The sequence below is a fragment of the Sciurus carolinensis genome, chromosome 10 (genome assembly GCF_902686445.1).
Source record: "Sciurus carolinensis chromosome 10, mSciCar1.2, whole genome shotgun sequence".
Classification (NCBI taxonomy): domain Eukaryota; kingdom Metazoa; phylum Chordata; class Mammalia; order Rodentia; family Sciuridae; genus Sciurus; species Sciurus carolinensis.
In genome coordinates this window covers 121651571-121666250 of record NC_062222.1, presented here as the reverse complement: position 1 = coordinate 121666250, position 14680 = coordinate 121651571, and the positions used below count along the sequence as shown (strand labels likewise).

At 50.1% G+C, this 14680-nt stretch overlaps 1 protein-coding gene across 7 annotated transcripts in view; it reads right to left on the bottom strand.

The window, feature by feature from the left end:
* Window positions 1-10118, bottom strand: part of Ccdc149 (coiled-coil domain containing 149) — a 91031-nt gene extending 80913 nt beyond the window's left edge. For 4 of the 7 annotated variants that reach the window (XM_047566245.1, XM_047566250.1, XM_047566247.1 and 1 more), the window contains exon 1: window positions 9931-10116. In XM_047566245.1, coding sequence (XP_047422201.1) covers window positions 9931-9990 — 60 coding nt within the window. In that variant the 5' untranslated portion in view covers window positions 9991-10116. Of the gene's footprint in view, window positions 1-9930 lie in introns of all 7 variants that reach the window. The other 3 variants (XM_047566249.1, XM_047566244.1, XM_047566248.1) reach the window with 3 other exon arrangements.
* Window positions 10119-14680: the final 4562 nt, after the last annotated feature.

The window sequence follows — 14680 nt, the reverse complement described above, 5'->3', positions numbered from 1 at the left end:
AGCCAGGCTAGCCGGGGATCCACGGAAGGTCTCTGAGTCAGAGACCCTTGGGGAAAATGTCTTGGTTTTGTGTTTTCAAGGTGACTTTCTTGACAGGTTGTACAGAGCACAGACTGGCTTACAGAAGATCTCATGCCCTGGGCACAATTAGGACATTTGTTGCAATAAAACAGCTGAAGATAATGGAAATAGAGTAGATGAAAATAGAATGACCTCAAAATAAAAATCGACTGAGGGTTTGGTTCCACAGGAAACAGGTACCCCCTTCTCCTGGTGCCACTTTGCTGTAGGTTCCATGGGGAAGCACATACTCTCAACGAAGCAAACTCTCTGCCATGAAGCACCCAGAGCCCAGTGTGGTTTTATTGGTGGAAAATCAGACACTGAGTCAAAAATGTCATTCACTCTGGTCATTTTCATTCAGAGACAAACCAAAGTCCTCTACTCGGCTTCAGCCAATGCATTTTATTCAATGTGAAACTCCCTAAATTAATTTTTTTTTCACATAATAAGAGTAGAAATTGTCAAATTTAGAAGCACATATGCGAATTTCCCTGCGCAGGAGAGAACATGAATCCCATTAGTTAAAAATAGCAGTGTGCTCACTTGCCCCCGCATGTTCATTTTAATAAACTTACTCTGAAATTAGCCTGCCACTATGAAGATAGCTGCTCCTCCAGACGCTCCCAGTGAGCACTACACCCGCCTCGCCAGAGTTCAAGTAATCCCAGAAAACTGCGAACAAGGCACAGCTCTAAACAGCACGAGCCCTGGCTTCACAGACTCACTGAAACTCCTACCATGTCTAGGACCGTCACTCTCCAGCCACCCGATAAGGGCTGTAGGGGTGCCAGGCTAGCTCAGGTGCAGGTAAGGGCCACAGAGTCAAGACCCCAGACTCTGGGAGTTGGGTGGAAGCAGGCTTGTGGCGAACAGCCTGCAAACTCGTTTATTGCAGGAACAGCTATACATTTTATAAGTTTCTTGCCCAATCACAATGGGCCATGGGGGTTCAGACCACCAGGCCCCTATACAGGTTTCCTTGGTAACACTAGGTCAATTTGGGGCAGTCATTTACTTTCCTAGGTGGCCAGAGCAGAATGCTCCTCTCTGCAGGTTTTCCTGACAGGCGTGAATGTGTGAAGGTTTTCCTTTACACACTTGAGACATTCACTGCTGCGAGCCAAGAACTAGGATTTCTCCTAACAAAGGGCCATCTTGGACTTACCCTGCTCCATCCTCCCAGGCCTGAAGGGATCTTCCTCCAAGATGATTCCCCCAGCCTCCTCCTTTTCTCCATGCCCACTAATATGGAAGCCCCATATCCCTTCCCTCAGATTCCCAGGAACTCATATGGTCTGCGTTTATTTAGTACCTACAACACACAAGGTAGTGCTAAGGTTACAATTAATAGCATATGGTCCCTACTCGCAAGGAATTCCTGATCTTTTGAGCCCAGCGTGGACACAGAGGAGTCAAGGGCACGGTAGACACCACAGCCTACGTGCCAGGACTGGGGTGCCATGAGAGCAATCGGGAATTTTAATGGCAGCAAAGCACCAGGACCAGCAGCTCATCCGAACCTGTCTTTCCCTAATTCTCAGCAGTCACCAAATTTGTTCTTATAGCCCCACTGCCTGGCTCAGTGTCCCGCGGACACCAGAAGCTCCATGACCGTGAGTCAGCAGACACAGATCTCTCCCAGGGACCTTCGTTGGCGTGCCTCCAGCTGAAGCAGCATTCGGGTCCTCTCTGCCACCAGCTGCCGCGGGCACACCTGCTGGCTGGCCTCGGAGTCACTCACCCCTGGTCCGCCCTGGCTACCCCACCTCGATCCCTGCTACATCAGCCCAGTAGCTTCTGCCCTCGTTGGGAATGTTTCTGTGAAGGCCAACCACAAGCTCAGGGCTCATTCATGCCCATTTCCGGTCAGGATCTGCTTTGCCCTCTTTAGCCAAAGCAAAGAGACCCATTTCAAGATCTACTTCTTCTAAGTTGTCTACACTGCTTAGTTGCCAAATGCACACACACACACACACACACACACACGCACACACACATACCTGAGATCTATGTTACTGTTGTAGAGTGTATTTTCATTCAATAGTAATATCAGCTAACGGAAATGAATATTCTGGACGACTAGCAGCCTCTCTTCCCACCTCACCCCTATTTCTCCCTGTATATGCCTTGCCCTTTTTCAGGAGCCGGACCTAGGCCTTCCTGCCCCACAGAAGGGACAGTCCTGCCAAGCACAGCTAACAGAGAGATGCCCACTTTAGTTTTGAAAGGCTTTAAGGTGTCAGGGCATAGAAGAGACTCCTCTGTGGCCCCCTCCATCCCTGACCCCCAAAAAGATTGGGAAAGATATCCCAAGTTCCGGAAAGGGAAGAATCAAGTGCAAAGAGGACTTAGTTACTAGTCTCTAAGAAGGAATGCCAAGCCTGGCCCCATCGGTCTGGGATGGGAGAGGTAAGGACTGGGGGGCACTGGTAGTTCTGATGGGAAGCTGTTGAGCTGGAGAATTGGGAGGGAAGGGGTTCAGTTCTCTGTGGTACTGGCTTATTGTCTTGGATAGACATCTTCCCTCTGTCCAAAAAAATTAGGCTTATTGCCAAGTGCAGTGGCACATGCCTGTAACCCCAGCAACTTGGGAGGTTGAGGCAGGAGGATCCCAAGTTCGAGGCCAGCCTCAGCAATTCAGGGATACCCTCAGCAACTTAGCAAGACCCTGTCTCAAAATAAAAAGTAAAAAGGACTTGGGATGAGTCTGTGGGAATCTGAGTGTAACACATCCCTGGGTTCAATTCCCAGTACCAAAGGAAAAATAAATCAGGCTCACTGAGGTACAATTAACCTAGAGGAAAATTCAGTCTTTTTAGGTGTACAGTTTTTGGTGTTGTTGCTGTTGTTCTTTGACTTTTAACAAACGTCATGTAACAATCACCAAAATCAAGACATGGCACGCGTCCGTCACTGCAGAAGGTTCGCTCACACCCATCTGCAGCCAGGCCCTCCCACCCACCCACCCACCCCAGGCTCTGCTTCCTGCCCTTTGCATTGCGACTGCTCAAGAACGCCTGTATAGCTCGATGGCAGTCAGCATTTCACAGGTGGATGCACGTGTTCGAATCATGAAATCACCTGTTGAATATGAGAAGCTTTTATATCAGTTATACCTTAGTAAAGGTGTTTTTAAAAAGAGGTATGACAGACACCAATCAATACAAAACAGCCACTCATCACAAATATTAAATCAGTCGTACCATGAATCCTCTACCTTGCATCCCTCAGAATGAAGTCATCAGGTTGCATGTTGTTGGAAGGACTCCTGTGGCTGAGAAAATACTTCGTGCAAATGGAATCACGCAGGAGGCATGCTGACTCTGCTTCCTCGGCCCACTGGATTCTTCAAGTTCAGCCTTCCTTGCAAGGCCCCGCAGGCTACTCCATCTGAACACGGAGCAGAGCGCTTCACGCCTGTGACCAGTTTATCCACACACACAGCGAGGGCTGGTGGGGCTGTTTCCAGTCTTTAGGGATCATGAATCCAACATCACACGGGTTTTCGTGTGGACATGTGTCTTCATTCCTCTCCAATCCTGCCTAGGAGTAGGATGACTGGGTTGTTTTGTTAAGTGTATATCTGACTTTACAAGAAACTGTAGAACTGAACTGGGCACAGTGGCGTGCACCTGTAATCCAGCAGCTCAGGAGCTGAGGCCAGAGGATCACCAGTTCAAAGCCAGCCTCAGCAACTGAGTGAGGCCCTAAGCAACTTAGCAAGACCCTGTCTCTAAATAAAATGTAACAAAGGACTGGGGATGTGGCTCAGTGGCTAAGCTCCCCTGGGTTCAATCCTATTGCCCTAATGTCTTCTGTTCCCCCAGCAGTGTATGTGACTCCAGGTTGCTGTGTCTCCCTGTCAGCCCTTCTTTATCAGCTTGTTGCTGGTTTTCTGTCTAACAGGTGTGTTCTGGTGTCTCACTGTGGTTTCAACTTACACCTCCCTGATGGCGGAGGAAGTCCAGCATCGGCTCCTGGGCTTTTGACCATCACTACCTCTTCTTCAGTGCAGTGTCCACTTATCTTTTGCCCATTTAAAAAATTAGATTGTCCATCTTCTTATTATTGAATTGTGAGAGTTCTTTATATATTCTGGATACTTTCTCCCAATATGTGACTTGTCTTTTTTTTAACAGAAACTTTCAAGAACAAGTAACTTTTAATTTCAATAAAGTCCGATTTCAGCTTTTCTTTCTTGAGGAATTGTTTTCTGTGTCCCATATGCCCTTCTCACTTTTTAGCTGAGTCCTCCCAAATATAAGCTGGGCAGGTCCAGCCAAAGGTTACATTTTCTCACCCCTCCCCCGCAGCTGGTCATGTGACTGTGCTTAGACCAATGGGCTGTGAGCAGAAGTGACATGGACAGCTCTCCAGCCATCCCTATTTAAAGAAAAGCCCTTGCCTTGGACTCCCCTGGCCACCTTCTCTCCTGCCCTGTGCTGGGACCCCAAGGGGGCAGGCACCCAAGTTCAGTCACTCAGATGAGGGCCACACCTGAGGCATGAAGGGACAGTGACATGAAAGACACCAGAGCTCTGAAATAATACACAGAACAGGGCTGGCCTACCCGCCGGACCACCAGGCTACCACATGGAAGGGACAGAAGTGCCTATGATACTGAGGCCACCAGTATCATGCCTTAGGGGCAGGCATCTCAGACTTGGCTCTGACGCAGCCAGTGCCCCCTCCTGACCCAGCCTGGTGGGTGACGCACCTCTGCAGACAACTGCATGAGGGTCTCCCAGTTTCCCCCAGCCCTGGCACAATCTAGGACAGCAGAATCTCAGCCCCCGAGGAGTCAAGGGCAGCGGAACACAGTGGAAACAGCGCCACAAAGGGCCACACACCCTCTGTTCTTCACTCACCCAACGTGGCATGGACTTGGGATAGACGGCCAAAGGGCCAGAGGGGGGATGAAGGAGCGCGCAACGGTGACCTCGAGTGACCAAGACCGGATACTGGAGTGAAGCCCGGAAAACGAGGCTGAATGAACACAGCCGGGACCGGTGCGTCCCCAGCCACGGTCCTGCTCCTGACTAAGCACAGACCCGCCCTGGTGCTGAGATTCCAGTTCAAGGAAAGGCGGAGGTGTGAGCCCGGTCCAGGGCACGTCCCACCACGCCTACCGTGAGACCCTGCAATCAAGATGAAGGGTTTATATGAAATGAAGAGGGCTCCCTTCTGTGTTCCCCAGCGCGCGGGTCGTGGGCTCAGCTCACAGGACCGATGTCACCTGCCAGGCGCGGCTAAGTGTGGACAAGCATGGCTTCTCATAGTCTTCGTGCCTACGAGCTAGGTCTTTCCATTATCCCACCTAACGATGACAAAAACGAGGCTCAGAGAAGCAGCATGGGCAGCGACCTTCCCCAACATCCCCTTCTTCTGGAATCGCCCCTCGGTTTTATTTGGGCATCTACCCCACCCCCACTGTCGGTCCCCAGAACCCGGGCAGACTGGGTACGTCTCCAGGTTGAAGATGATCAGATCAGCACACTCCTGAGCAATCTCTTGCAAGACAGGCCAGTGATTCAAGGGGTTTGAAAGGAGTATCCTGGAGTTTTATGGGATCTGCTAGACAGGGTCTCATCTTCTCCTCTGGACTTGAACTTGAGATGATGGGAGGCTAAGACTAAAGCCAGGAAGCAAGCAGGCACAAAAATGGGGGAAAACCATCCATTGGAATGCTGGATGCAGCCATGCCTAAGGGGAGATCCATCATGGAGTCATGTGTTAGTCACTTCAGCTCTATTAGTTTCTCAGGGCTGCCGTAACAAACTACCACGAACTGGATGACTTAAAACAATATAAATTACTTCTCTCCTAGTCCTAGATCAGCACGTCAGCAGAGTCACATTCCCTGATGGCGCTCTCGGTGGGGATCTATCCTGGCCTCTTTCTGGCTTCTGGTGGTTGCTGGCAATCTTTGGCTTTCCTTGACTGGCAACTGGTAACTCCCGCCTCTGCCTCTGTCATCACACGGCCACCCTCCCTCCTTCTCATTGTCTTCCCTCTGCATCTCTATGTCCAAATTCCCCTCTTCTTATAAGGACGCTGGTCACTGCATTAGAGCTCACCCAGTAGGACCTCATCCTAACTCTATTATATCTGCAAAGACTCTACTTCCAAATCAGATCACCTTCACAGAAGTGGAGGGGGCAGGACTTAAACTTAGTTGGAGGAGGGGGCCAAATTCAATTCATAGCATCAGCCAATAAATTCTCTCTGAGCTTAGCCACTTTGGCTTGGATTTTGATCATTTGCACCAGGGAAGAGGCAGAATCACCAGATCTCTTAACATCTTCAGAGTCTAAGCCAATGATTTGCTTAGGGCTTCACTACGTGGCTAAGGCTGGCTTTGAACTGTCGATCCTCCTGCCTCAGCCTCCCAAGTTGCTGAGATTACAGACATGTGTCACTGCGCCTGGCTTGGGTCTTATTCTTAATTGGTGACTGTACTGAACTCTACCCCTGCTCCATCCATCTCTGCCAAAGGCAGGGGCTTTACTTGGGGATGAAGCCCAGGGTTCGCTGTCTTACATACACCTCATGTCTGCTGTACATGACATGCTCAGGAAAAGGAGATCAATTGCTCTCTAATTAACTAACCAAAATTCAAAGAGTGAAATGAATTTAGGCATCGTCCATCACGGGGGGGGGGGGGGGGGGAGGCTGACGGATGAGTAGGATTCTTATCTTGGAAATATGAAGTTATTGATTGCCTGCATGGCTGTGTTTGAGATTTCTCCAGTTTGGAAAGCTCACCTCAGGTGATGAGAAGAGCATGTGGCCGCCCCCAGACATTTCATTTCCCGACGAGGACCCCAGCCATGCCCTGTCCACATGCACGGCGAGTTCACCTCAGGGCCTGAGAGGAGGCTGTAATTTCAGCTTGTTATACAAAAAATATGAAAATAAAACTCATCTCCGTAGGATTGTTTTAAATGAAAACTGCTTCCTAGAGGCAAGCCGAGGAAGAACACTGATTGAAAGAGGGCAGGGCAGGAGGGCGATGGGAGTGAGGACCCAAGTGGGCGGCAGAAACCGGGTCTGCTGCATAAATAGATCTGAACGGCCGAAAGCTCCACTCGGCTCAGGCCATACGGGCCGTGATTTCGTCTCCAAGTCTTCCTCTGGGTTCCCAGATCACTTTGTAACACCACCAACCACTGGCCACCCTCTTCCTTGACTCGGACTTGCCTGGGTACCAGGCCCAGTCCACACCCACAGACCAGGCCCCGATGATGCACAGGGGTTCCCTTGAGTAGCTGAGCTTGTGGGAAGGCAGCCTGAAGCAACCCCCAGGCACTTTCTAACAGTACGACTTCATTTCCTGTGACTGCTGTCAAAAATCACTGCAGATTGGGGGCTTAAAACAACATAAGTTTATTCGCCCATAGTCCTGGAAGCCAGAAGTCCAAAATCAGTGTCAGCAGGGCTGGTTTCTCAGGAGGCTCTCGGGGAGTCTGCTCGTGCCTCTTCCAGCCTCTGGTGGATGTGGTGTGGATTCCTTGGCCTGTCGATGCTTCCTTCCAGTCTGTCTCGGCCTTCCCAGGGCCTCCTCTGAGCCTCTCTTTCCTGTGGCTCGGTGTCTGAAACCTCCTTCTCTTTACTCTTACAAAGACATCAGCCCATAAGATTTAATGCCCACCCTAAATCCAGAATGATCTCATTGTAAGATTCTTAACATGATTATATCTACAAAGACCCTGTTTCCAAATAAAGTCACCCGCACAGATAGTGGGAGTTAGGACTTGGACATTTCTGCAGGGAATTCGGAGACACAATTCAATCCACCACCACAGTTTATTTGAAGAGAACCTGAAACTTGCATTTTTTTTCCCAGGCACCAAAAATGACTCTGATGTGGATGATCGGTAGGCAGTATTCTAGGAAAACCAATCTGGATGCTGAGGATTCAAAGATGAATAAGATATGGTCGCCTACCTAAGGGAACCTGTCATCTAACAGAAGATGTAGACAGATGTACCAATGACTAAAATACAAAGCAGGGTCTAGTGATCCCAAGCAGGCTCTGGAGACAGACAGACCAGGGTTCCAATCCTGCCTCCTCCACTCACCAGCTGTCAGGCTCTGAGCAAGTCCCAACCTGCCTGACCATCATTCTCTTACATGTGTAAGAGATCATCTGTGCCTGTCTCATTGTGAGACTGAAGCTCAGACCACTAGGGAAATGCTTGGTTCCTTCCTGTACAGTGCTTAACATGAAGGACGCCTTCGAGAAATAGCCATCAGCTATGACTAAGGCGAGAAGCAGGTTGGATTCACTTTCACATCTCCCATGTCACCTGGATGTGCTCACCACGTGCGAGGTCTTTAATGACTGTCTGTGGAGGCAAGGTGGCATTCCTCTAGAGACACCTGGGATGGGCAAGACAACTCCTGAAAGACCCATTTTGGGATCCACTGACTTGTTCAACAAGCATTTATTGATCACCTGCTGTGTATGGAGTTGGGTGTGTAGGCACTGGAAATAAAGAGCCAAATAAATCACAGGGCCCAGTGAGGAGACCACACTCACAGGACAATACGGTCAGTGCAAGGTGGCAGTAAGCTCGTCACTGAGAGGCACACTCAAGGGACATCTCATGCAATTTAGCATTTGACTGCATCCCATGCTTTAGTATGCTCTTGTTGTTTGTGGTATGACCTTCCTCCCAGACTATACCACTGAGCCTCAGGAGTTCTTCAAGGGCAGGGGTGTTATCTGTCTTGTTGACCACTGACTTCTAAGCATCTTATAATGTATAATGTGTATCTAATACACATTATTTGATAGGCGCTTATTAGAGTAGGGAATACCCTGCTGCATATGGGTACCTAACCACTGGACTTCTATGGACTCCTTAACTAGTAAGTGTGATTCCTGATGGGCCCAGAGAAAGTTCCCCAGAGGATCTGTCCCTTGACAGTTGAAGGAGCTAGAGATGGGTTACAACACCATGCCGCAGAATACCACAGGGTTCGGAGAGCTTTTAGACTGATACTAAACAAACTAAACCAGGGCAGAAGTTATAATATCTCCTTCCTCTTCATAAATGCATTGCTCTGCACACGCTGGACATCAGGTGGCTAGTAACCCCCTGGCAGCTCACCCAAAAGAGGGAGACATCAGCATCCCTCTTACCTAGAGAAGCCTGCAACCTCTCCCAAGCCAATAAATTCTCAGGGTAGACTGAAGAGGAAACAGCATGGCTCTGAAAGCAGGTCTCAGAGGGATGTGTATGACAAAATCGTTTAGGAGGCCTGATGTTCTGTTTGCACAAACTAATCGCCTCTGCACTGGTCTCGCTCCTTTGATAAATGGCCCCACCACCTTGCACATAGTAGGCCACAGAAGCACGTGTTGGTTGAATTGAATACGCGACGGATGAACAGCAGCGAGGACCCGGAACTCCCCTACCCTAATCAAGGCTGCAAGCAATCCCACCTGGCCCAGGTGTTACCCCAGGGCCCAGATCCCCCCTGGCTCCACCCTTGCGCTTCAACACCAGACGTCCAATCGCTTGCCTCCAAAACCGTGATGACCAGGCAGGCAGGTGGGGCTTGGCTCCTTCTCCCGGATCTCAGGGCTGCTCTCTCCAATCCACGGCCAAACCCTGCCCGGGAAGGGGAAGGCCCCTCCCCAAAGGCTGGCACCAGATGGCGCGGAAAGCAGTGGCGTCCGCCTAGACCCGAAAGTACTGAGGAACTGCGCACCTGGCAGGTCGCGCGGGACCGCGCGCCGCGGCCACCGAGTGCGCCCTCCCCGCGCGTCCCGGACCCGCTCGGCCTCGCCGGGGCGCGGGCCTGGGCTGGTGGCTGATCGGGCCGGCCCTCCCCGCCCGGCCGGCGCCGCGGCCTCACCTCGCTCACCAGCCCCTGCCAGTCGCTCTCGGTGCGGTCGCTGCTCATGGCCTCCTCCATGCGCGGGCCCGCTTCATGGACGCCTTCCTCCTCCTCCTCCTCCTCCTCCTCCCGCCGCGCCGCCGCCCCGCCCGGGCCCCGCGCGGCCCCGAGAGGGCCCGGCGCCTCCGAGCCGCCGCGCCGCCGCCTCCTGCGGCCGCCCGCGCTGTTGACTCCACGTCAGCCTCCGCGGGAGGAAGGGGAGGAGGAGCCGCGCCCGCCCGGCCGCCGCCGCAGTCCGACCCCGGCCCGCACCCCGCGCCCGAGCGCGCGGGGAAGGGAGCTGGCCGCGCCCCCCCCACCCCCCCGGACACCGGCCTCCGCGCCTAGAGGGGCCTCGGACGACGGTCAGTGTCCCCCCTAAGAAGCCAGTCCCCAAATCCGCCCATGCCAGACCACCATCACGACTGCACCACTAGAATGTAAGCTCCACCAGGCCCGGGCTTTCCCGTGAAGGTTTGGAGCAATCCTGGCACACAGTAGGTGCTCTGCAAATGTCTGTTGGACGCATGAATGAATGAACCACGTGACATCATATATTAACACTGTTTTAGAGCTACTAACATTTGCTTTTTTTTTTTTTTTTTTTGGAAACCAAAACCTCCCCCAAGCTAGGCAAGTGCTTCACCACTGAGCTACATACATATCAGTTCTGCTGATAGCGTCTTTAAAAAACAAAACAAAACAACAAAACAAACAAACAAAAAACCCTATCAGCTGTCAATAGGAAGCAAATGTAAAAATTGAAAATAAAACATTAAGTTCTAAATAGGGTCAAAAGGTTTGAGTGCGGTTCTTGGCATGAGTCAAGAGAGCTGTTAAAAGCACTAGTATCAAACTGAGATTTTTCTCCTAAGAGAAGAGATGGAAAGACTTACAGAGGAAAGGGTAAACCTCACAATGGGTGGATGTTAATCCCAGCCCTATTTGGGTGCCACCAGAGCCCCTCATGGATCACCACCAACAGGCAGCTTTCCACATTCCCTGTCAGTGTAGGTGAGCAGGTGGGCTGGGAAAGCATCACAACCAATATTTATTTATAATTTTTTAATCTGCTGTTGATCCTGTATCAACCTTGTGAGATGGACGTTATCCCCATTTATCAGATGAGAAAACAAAGGCCTGAAAAGTGGAGAAGAGGAGGCTCAAGTAAGGACTTTTGGCCCCTTCATCTTGGAAACCTGAAAATAAAGTACCAGAACTGGGAGATGAAAATACAGAACTCTATTCTTGTCCTTGTTTTGTTGGCATGATAGGGTATTTGCAAAGTGGCAGCAATAATTCCCCTGCCTTGTCCCTGCCATTGTCTTTAACTTTGATTCTGGACTCAGTCACGTGACCAGCTTTGGTCAAAGCAATATTTACAAATGTGCTACAAAAGAAGATTTGTAAGGTATTTGTGGTGCAGGGCTTATTTTTACTTACTGCTCTTGGGAACCTGTGATCAGAATCATGGAAACGTGCCCCAATAGCTACATGAATGACAGGACTTCCAACCAATAGCCAACCCACCAGGAGATACATGGGGGGCGGGGCACTGACCCCCAGCTGAGCACAGGTGCATGGGTGAACCCAACTGAGACCAGCAAAAGGACCACCCAGGGGAGTCTTGCCCAATTTGCTAACCCACACCATGTACTACATAATTATTTCCTTAAACTCCTGAGGTTTGGGGTGGATTCTGTGTGTCAACAGCTAACTGACATAGATGGTGTCAAATAACTGACACTACTATCTGCGAAGTATCTGGATGGTCTGTGCTCTCTGTAGCAGCCTTTAAAGCAGCAACTGTGCCTTGCATCATAACCTCTTGGCTCCTCCCCCAAAGAAGCTTCTCCAACAGACTCTGGAATGCCAGGGGCTAGGAGAAAGAACCAGTCTGTTAGCACATTGATTTTTTGCCTGCTGTATACAAATACTATAATCATCCTGAGGAAGGTCAAAAACATCACAGCCCGTGGTCCCTGCATTGGAAGGTTTGCAAATTCATGCTCAAGAGAGCAAGAAAAGAAGGGGCTAGAATGCAGCTAATCTTCTGGTCTTCTGCCCATTCGGGGTTACCTAACTTGATCTCCTTTTGATCCAGGAAGTTAAAGAAGGTTGTCCCTGAGTGGAATGTCTAAAGTTTCTAGACATTAAGGTTCCTAGCAGCCAGTCTCGTGCCTAAAAAGCTAGGTACTGTCTGCCAATGCGTTGCTCTCTGGCGAACCCTCTGGTTTCATTCTGACCCATCAATGAAACAGACTGTAGGCAGAATGGGAAGAACTTGCTTCATCTGCCTTTTGCCTCCTTGCCTGCTCTTCTGGTGGGAAAGCCCTTTCTGGAAACCTTCAAAGGAGCCATTCAGTACTGCTGCCGCTTGCAGCCATCACTGGTCTTTCAAGCAAAGGGACAGATGATCAATAATAAGCCCTTGGGAACCAGAGACTTCGTGTTAGAGACCATGTACCTTTAAGGCAACTCTCTCTGGGACTCCAGCTCCCGGACTTACTTTCTTTCCCTACAATAATCCAGATATTTATTAAAGTATTTGAAAATAAAATTGGAGAGGAAAATCAGAGTGGCAGACCCCCCTACCCCTGCATGAGGAGAAACTTTCCACTCGGTTGAAACAGCATCTCTTGTTGCCTGGGATTTCCTTGGAGATTTCATGCCTCAACTGCCAGCTCCAACCTGCTTAGCTTGTGAGATGTGATGAAATCACAGAGCCAGGCAATGTAGCTGCAAGCGATTCTTTTTTATCTCTTTTCATTTATGTAGCCTGACATTGAGTAATAATAATAATTAAATCCAGTTTAAGCTTTTAGGCACCTATACCAGAAGGCCTCTAGATACTTCAGCAGCAGTAGCCCAGGCTGACAAAAACAAAGCTAATTATATTGTGTTTACCCGTTTTCAAAGGAAAAATAAAACAACTTGCCAACTATCTTTACCTCTGATAAAAGTGGTATGTTAAATGCCCCCAACACTCACACACACACACACACACACACACGCACATACACACCCTTGTTCATGAGGCCAATTTAAAAACTGATGCCTTTGTCTTCAATTTGCCACCCTAGCATAGAGTATTAAAACGTTGGCTTTAGTCTCTATTTTCACCTCCCCTTAGCTTTCTGAAAAAGCATCTCTCAGAGTCCAATTTTTCCATATATATATATATATATATATATATTCATATATATATATATTCATAGCCCGAGGCCAGTTTTATTGATTTATTTATATGCTCCTATAGTGTTAGAAGAAAGTGCTTAGATACTTCCGAAGGATGCTTCTTACTTTTAAAAGTTTGAGAAGAATTTAAATGTGGAAACTCCAAAATAGCTTAATCTAAGAAATTGAACCAGTGCATACTGAGGAAAACAAAAACATCTCCGGAGAGCTTGGGTTGGAAGGAGGATGTGAGTGTGTTAGAAATCGCAGCCTCTCGTTCCGGGTTCTCTATTAACCTGCAACAGCACTCTGGCTGTGTCCCAGCAGCCCCAGACACAGGGGAAAGCCCCGAAGCTTTTGATATAACTTCTCCAGACAGTATTTTCAGTTCAAATTCTGGCTGCCCAAGCACAAAATGTCAGTACTCTCATTAAAGGAAGCTAAGCAAATCTCCAGTAGAGATTTTGGCTCCGTTTATTTTTTCTGAACTGGAGTTTGGAGGCAAAATTCATGGTCACTTCTTTCTCCAATTACTTTTCTCCTGCCTTTATTAAGAAACCCAATCTGGGAAGAAATTGACTCCTGATTGCCGTTTACATTGGGTTGGGTTGGGGGGTGGGTTCCACATGTGCCAAGTACGCAGGCACACACTTAATTAACTCTGTATGAATCAAGATCCCCAATTCTTGCTTTTGTCCAGAGAGTTCACTTGGACAGGTCCTGCTAGGAGCCACCAGGACTGGTTGCTAAACGACTTTCTTTGCTCTTGATTTTCCGGCACCAGGGACTGCAGGTCCTGGTGTGCACTGCAGCAGGGCCTCTACAGAGCTCTGGAACCTGAGGTTCCCTAGGTCACTGGCATCAATTCTGAAAAAGATAAACCTCCCTCCCTTCCCCCACCTAGGGACACTCTGGGAGGGGCATATCCATCATTTCCCTACTCAAGCCAGCAGCCAAATATCAGAGGGGCAGAGGGGGGATTCTGGCCTGGTTCCTGATTCCCAGCAACCTCCGTCTCTCTTAGCCCCCTGGGCTGTCGGGACCTTGCTGGCGCTAAGCCCCCCCCCCCACCACCACCACCACCACCCAGCAGCAAACAATCAGCAGCGTGTCACCGCGCCCCCCAGCCCTGCTGGCTGCCAATCAGCCCGGCAGCGGGGGGTGGAAGGAAGTGCCGCCCAGGTGCTCACAATGACTGACTGGGATTGATGACGGCCTGCTTCGCAATTGTCATCCCGAGGGTCTTGGGCTTGGGTGTGACTGGCTTGGGCGTTTCGGGAGGCAGGCAGGGGTGGGGAGGAGCCGAGGCTGCCGGGCTGCTCCTGAGGCGGGTGCAAGGGTTCCTAGGAGGACCGAGATGTCAGGGGGAAGAGGGGAGGAGCAAGGCAGTGGGTTGAAGATGGCCAGGAAGGGAGTAAGTGACCAGGAGAGGCAGGGCGTGGGGCGCCTGGAGCCAGAAGATAAAGACCTCAAGAGAAGAGCCTCCATGTTGGGCACCGCAGAGTTGGGGGGACAAACCCAGCCCCAACCCCAGGTTGGTGGGTGAATTGGA